At 47.8% G+C, this 6,658-nt stretch overlaps 2 protein-coding genes across 2 annotated transcripts; one reads left to right on the top strand and one right to left on the bottom strand.

Annotated features, from left to right (window-relative positions):
• Positions 1-214: 214 nt before the first annotated feature.
• Positions 215-2,814, bottom strand: LOC129591782 (solute carrier family 35 member B1-like). Its single transcript, XM_055487590.1, has 7 exons — positions 2,334-2,814; positions 2,157-2,251; positions 1,763-1,890; positions 1,326-1,517; positions 1,136-1,262; positions 850-956; positions 215-786 (listed from the first exon to the last, which is right to left on the bottom strand). Exons 1-7 carry the CDS (start codon positions 2,597-2,599, stop codon positions 589-591), a joined length of 1,113 nt encoding a protein of 370 aa, XP_055343565.1. The 5' UTR covers positions 2,600-2,814; the 3' UTR covers positions 215-588.
• Positions 2,815-3,522: 708 nt separating this feature from the next.
• On the top strand, positions 3,523-6,609 carry LOC129591788 (uncharacterized). Its single transcript, XM_055487597.1, has 4 exons — positions 3,523-4,543; positions 4,807-4,924; positions 5,149-5,889; positions 6,173-6,609. The coding sequence occupies exons 1-4, from the start codon at positions 3,625-3,627 to the stop codon at positions 6,312-6,314; spliced, it is 1,920 nt and encodes a 639-aa protein (XP_055343572.1). The 5' UTR covers positions 3,523-3,624; the 3' UTR covers positions 6,315-6,609.
• Positions 6,610-6,658: the final 49 nt, after the last annotated feature.

The raw sequence follows: 6,658 nt of genomic DNA, 5'->3' as shown, positions 1-6,658 counted from the left end.
TGTACAGTATCAATACTCGTATACAAAGTACTAGTACATAATAAATAAGTTATGGTTGCCGAAGTTGCTTCGAAAATTTTTGTACGCAGATGTGAAGGAAGTAAAAACATATCAAGATACTTTTGCAATTATCATAACCAACGCATGATGTAAAATTTTTGGTGAAGAAAGTAAACGTCTAATTGTGTTGTGCCGCAAATTTTGCACTTCCGGTGAAAATCTGTATTGCCAAACGTAATTCTTTACGGAGAAGGTGTGTTGCACAGAACTCTGCAGTTGTCGGTCGCGTCGCGATGCGGACAATGTTCGGACATGCTAATTTTACACAGAACCTGTCCCAATTGAAACACTAAAAGTGATTATCGGCCATTACCCATTAGGAATAAAAGAAGGAGACTTGCCGCATGCAGCCGATACGTTATTTCACCCCCGGCATAACGCCGGAAACGACATTATACGCACGCATACTGCACAGACCACCGGTCAAGCTACAGCGAAAACTGGCAATAAAATCGTTATTAATTCATTTCTGGTGTGAGTACAAAAGGAATGGCGGGCGGACGGACGCGCGGCATTAACCAGACAGTTTCAGTGTTTGCGGTCTTTGCCGTACTTGACGTCGAGGATGAGGCCTATGAAGACGAGGAGCGTGGCGGCCCACTGCAGGCCGGAGATGGGGTTGTTGAAGAAGAGCACGGAGACGAGGATGGTGAAGAATTTGCGCGTGGTGGTGATGATGGAGCAGGGCAGCGGGCCAAAGTCCGCCACCGTCAGGAAGATGAAGAACTGCCGGTTGAAACCGTACATTTAATTTTCCAGGAATTTCAAATGATTAGCGCGGTGCCGTACCTGTCCCACGGCGCTGCACACGGCGAACGTCAGCAGCTGCTCCAAGACGTACGGATAGCGCAGGATGAAGCCCAGCACCTCCACCAACTCCCCGGTCACGACGATGGCTGCAAAACATAACGTGTACGGCAAAAAAATGTTTTTTTATTCCTTCAATTTTAGTTTTATCTGTCATCATACGTCAGCTTCTTACTAATTATTTTCCCTCGTTAATTTTAATTTGATTTATTCGACATCGATTAATTTGTCTGTGCAGTCCATCGCAACGTTCAAATGCAGTACGTACCGGCGAGCAGGAGAAAAGAGGAGAAGATGTTCATCCACATCATCATGTTGTTGGGGCGCGTCTTGTGGGAAGTGCGCATACGATCCTGCACGGCGCCCGTCACGCCATCCATAAACAGGGACAGGGCCTGCAACGATTCAATCACATGAGGAAAATTACGAAAAAAATAAAGCAATAAATTCTGTTATACCAGAAGTGCTTCGCCGAAGCCGATCTCCTTCTGCTCCTCCTTGGAATGCTTCTTCCCGCTCTCGTAGAAGAAGATACTGACGCCGACAACGATGCAGAGGACGAAGAGGTACTTCTTGAAGGCGTACCGCCGGTGCGCGAAGAACACGCCAAAGAGCATCACCGGGATGGGTTTGCAGGATTTACCCAGCACCTGTATTCATGACTTGTATACTACACATCGATCAGCTGATTAATGGACATTTAACTTTTTTAATTACTCAATTTGTCTTCATTGACATTAGCTTGAATCATTTCTATGCGTACCGATTAATCCATACTTCCGGTTTTAAACAATTTTTATTCACTAATGTTTGATTTATTACAGTAAATTACAATTTTATAAGCTATCGGTTAATGCATGGCCGTCAGCGCCGCGGGCGGGTGACGCGTGCGCACCTGTGTAGGATAGTTGACGTACTGCAGCGCCTGGTTGGAGGAGAGCATGGCCGCCAGGTAGGACAGCGAGCACCAGCCGTACAACGAGCGCGGCGTGGTGTCGCGGGCTTCCCGCGTCAGGTAGATCACTGCAACACACCAAGGAATGCAAACGGTGGCAATCGTAGTCGTACCAGCTCCAAAAGAAGCCACGCTAATAGCAGCGTCTGTTTACTGTCCAGCCGCCCTACGGTGGTAGTGCTCTATTGCACGTTTAAAATTTCCTAAATACTCGTAAATGTTCAACACAAACATAGAATAAACTCTCCAATAAACGCAGAGAATAATGCAAACAAATTAATTAATAAATGCAAATAAATTCAGCTATTCTAGAATATAAAAATGCAGGCCTTACTGAGTCTGGCAAAGATGGCGTTGATGACGCACTGGACGAAGACCAGCGTCAGTGTGTAGTGGAAGCGCTCGTTCTCGCCGTACACGCCGCGCGTTCTGCAACAAGCCCCTCGCTCAATCCCCCATAAAAAAATCACAAATGGTATGCAGCACATAGTGCATTCACGGCGGAACTCACATGCGTTCCTGGAAGATGCCGAAGACGAAGAAGGACAAGAAGACCCCGGCGGCGCAGCCCAGCAGCTTCAGCGTGCTGGGATGCTGCTGCGCATGCGACGGCATTGTCGACGCGGGTTTCTTCGTCTCGCTCTTCACCACCACCTCGTCCCCTGCGCCCTGATCCGCACTGCGCAGCGGCGCCTGCCCATTCTCCGCTAATTCGGCGCGTCGTCCCCCTTTGCCCGCAGCAACAGATTCCGCAGTAACGACGTCGGGGCGTGCCATTCACAAAACATTAAAATCCCACTGGCAACGCGATTAATTAGACCTTTCCTTGCAGCAGCTAACCGCTCCACATTCCCACCACAATACACATTGCATCAAATGGGGAAACGAAACCACCACCGAGGCCTGCACAAGCGTATCTACTCTATTTTCTACTTTCCACTTCAAAACCGAAAAATGTGAAAAAAATTCGAAAAACACTGGAAAGCAGACAAATTGCCTAAGTACACGTTGTAGTTCAAGTAAGTGCCGTAAAGGTCGGACGGCCGTGCGTGATATACTGGCATATTCAGAAGTAAGTACTAAGTACAGTACTCGTACAGTGGACTGGCGAATGGGACGTGGAAGTTTGGAGATGGATTTTCTGTTTGTTGCGCAAGATGTGATCTGGGGTTATTAATTCAACGCTTTGCGTTTCGACCGCTAACCAGTGACCTAGTTTGTGTAACATGTGGGGGTTCTGTCTTTTAGGCTTTCGCTAATCTCGTTTATCATGTTTTCAGGATTGGTAGATTTGCTGTTGTGCGGATTTTTTGTTCGAAACCTGTATTCCTTGTGGTTAATCATTAAAATCAATACTGTACTCGTACAAATTAATTGTTTTTTGTAATCTGGATCGGTTTTATTAGCACGAAATGTTCCGTAATACGTACCTCAAAATTTAAATACAGAGTATCTACCGAATTCCAAAGTAGAAAGTCGTTCGGAAAATTAAATCACAAAATGCTTTGACTGCACCGTACAAATCAACATTCAGCAGGTCATCGACCATCGTCCATATCGATACAGGGAAACGACTGAACACAAGTACGACATTTTTGCCTGGCAATGCCTGCGATAATACGGCGCAAGCCACTTCCGGGACGTGTTATGACCGAAAAGACACCGTGCGTACTGCTTAACCTGCGCGAGACGGCAGTCACTCCACCGGCTCGTTTTCACAGTTGCACTGATTTTTGTCTGTGGAATTTTTGTTCTGCGTGTGCTAATCTCGGACTTCGTATTCCCGATTTCTCTGCAGAAGCATGAGCGCCACTACCCGTTACTTTCGTGAATTATGGTCCGGCGCGTGGGAAGTCAACTACGGCAACACGGTGCTGGCGCTGCGCGACGGCGGCCAGTGGTGGTTGGGCTACGTGCAAGACGTCAACGGCCCGCACTTCCTCGTTGATTTCGATGCCCGCAGCGTGCCGGCCCAATGGATCCACTCCAGCCGTCTCTGGCCGCACCACTTTCTGTATAAAGATCTGTTCCCCTTGGTCACGGACTCCCTGCCGGTGGCGCTGCGAGACAGCCACGATGGACCGATGATCTTCCGTCCCGCCACGATCGTTGCGCAGCGGAAAGCCCGGGTACTGATTGTGCGTTTGGGTGACAAGGCCCAGGATCGTTCCCAGTCGAACACTACGCCACCAGGGAAGGGCTATCTTGTGTACCGCAACCAGTGCACCCGTCGCCTGCCCGTGCCGGAGGACGGGCAGAATTTCTTCCAGCGCACCGATGGCCTTACATTCCGCAAACATGTCATTCCGTTCCCCGGGGCGGGTGCACTGCGCGCCGTGGACAGTCTGCCGGCGTTCGTGGGCCGGGCCTGCCAGTTCGCCCTGGGTAGTGGCGATTATTTCGATTACGACGAATACACGGGTGAACACTGTCCCATCGGACGGCGCGTACGCAATAATCTGACGACATTCTACTCGATGCCAGTGCGTCCCGGGAACGGCTTTGAGCCGCAGCACATCAGTTACGGGGCGCACGTGGGTGTGCGCGTCTTCGTGCGCGCGGCAACGGACACGCTGACGTTCGTCTGTCTGGAGCTGCAGCATGCGGCCAGCGGGCGCCGGATGTGGTGGGATGAGGCGGCGCTGAAGAAGGCTTGCAGGCGATATCTCCGCAATCAGTCAGCGCTGGCGATGGACGCTTTCCCGGGAGCGCTGGATTACGGTCAGTGCCAAAATAATAATGAAAAATAATAAAAAACTTAAAAAAATCTTCTTAAATTCCAGAATAAATTTTCTGTATGTTGAAAATGGTTACGTAATATATTTAAATGTTTGAAATGTTTATTATGAATTTTTAAACATTTAATTGAGGGAATGTTGTTGTACAACTGTTCATGTACAGTACTGTACATTGTACCGATGATGAACGCATCATATGGCTACTTGGTTAAATATTTCATTCATATGATTTGGCCTTTTTCAAAGGCTCCACCGATGACACCGTGGCGGACGAGGAAGAAATGTCCATAAGCCAACTTTCGCTGCCGATCTTGACCGGGATTCTCACAAATGTGGATGCCGAAAGCCAGTTCCGCTTCTCCCGGCAAGTTCACTTTGTTAACGATTATTACTTATAAATTATGGGACAAGATCTGTAACAAAAACTCCTAAATTATAGGACAAGCTTTATTAAAGATTAATAAAACAATAAAAATTAAAAAATAATAAAAATTAGTTATATTCATTAGTAATATTTTTGTCATTTTTTTTATTAGAAGCATCATGTAAGCGATGTTTAAGTTGTTTTAATTTTGCTGCTGTAAGCAGAGTGTGCGCGTTGTGGCGAGAGATTCTGGGAAAATTCACGGATAAGCGGGTGGTGATGCTGGACATGGCCGGGAAGAAGCCGTATGAGCAGGAATGGTGCCTGGAATCCGAGTATGGGGAGTACCACCTCCTGGCCACCCTGGACCGCTTCATCCGCCCCGACACCGAGACACTGCTGCTGATGGGCGACGGCCAGGTCACGCTGCCGGGCGGCGATGCGTGGCTGTACGGAGCCCAGTTTGTTCTGGAGCGCAAAGGCATCCGTTTGCGGAAAATCATTGCGGCTAACGGGTACGATGAGGCGGATTGGTCAGCCGTCCCTTTTCTGAGCCTCCCGGTCGCCGAAGGCAAGGGCATGTTCACCACGCACGCTCTGACCACACTGCTCAGCGTTTGCGACGAGCTAGTCTTGGTCAACTACATGGCGTCGCCGTCCATCTGCTCCTCCGCCCGACTGCTGCTGTTTGACTGCACCGGCTGGCATCCGCCGCTGGAGAAGCTGATGCGGGACGAAAGCGAGCAGCACCTCGGCGATGTGGTGGTGGTCATTCCGCAGCTGCGTTTCCGCCGCGGAGAACGTGTTGCGGAACAGTTGCGGCGCTTCGTCGCCGCGGCGGCGGACAGCTGTCCGGCCGTCGGTCCCCAGGTGCAGAAAAAGGTCGCGGCGGTGTATGAGCGATGGGTGAAGGAGGTGAAGAAGGATCGCAAATGGATTAAGGGAATTCGCCAGTTTTTTAAGCAGTAAGCGGCACTGACCACTAATATTTTGAACAATTACTAGTATTTTTTTGATCAGATTCGAGATTTATAATAATTATTATATCAGATTAATTTTTGGGAATTTTTATCAGAATTATTGTACTAATTTTTATGGATTTCATTTTTGAAAAATCTTGCTATAATGATATTGTAGTAATTTTTGAGAATTGCGGTTTTGAAAATCTTGTTACTCGGGCACAGCGGAAATGATTGTACTCTGTATTTGTATTTGCTCAGTTATGATATTTTTATTTATTTTAATCAGGATGGACATTCCTCGTCCCTCCGGTGATCCTCTGCAGTGGGACGCCATGTATGCGCAGCGTCTGCGCCAACTGGACGTTTCCACTTTGAATAATCTGACGCTGGCAGCGCTGCACGGATGCTACCAAGATTTTGCAGACTAATTGTGCAGTTGATCGGATAGCCGATAGGAATTATTTCGCGCGCAGTTGGGTTTTACAGGTTTTAACTGGTCCTTTTTTATCATTTTGTGCCTTAGCGGACTAAGTTTTTTTTTATTCAGTCAGCTAACAATAAGCAAGTTGCTCCGGTCGAATATTGGATTAATCTCAGCCGAATTTTTTAATGTTATTTTCTCGTAAATTCTGTGCTGCTGACTGATGATGAGTTCAACAGCCAAAATGCCGACAATAACAGGGCATTTTTTAGCATTTATTAACTATGTTGATTAATTTTTAATCTGTGGATGGCGTTGTCGTTAATTTCGAAAGTTAATCCCAATACCGGT

This window comes from Paramacrobiotus metropolitanus, unplaced genomic scaffold, assembly GCF_019649055.1.
Source record: "Paramacrobiotus metropolitanus isolate TYO unplaced genomic scaffold, Prichtersi_v1.0 Parri_scaffold0000048, whole genome shotgun sequence".
Taxonomy (NCBI): Eukaryota; Metazoa; Tardigrada; class Eutardigrada; order Parachela; family Macrobiotidae; genus Paramacrobiotus; species Paramacrobiotus metropolitanus.
Note: the sequence above shows the minus strand (reverse complement) of the source record. Positions and strands in the feature narration are given on the sequence as shown.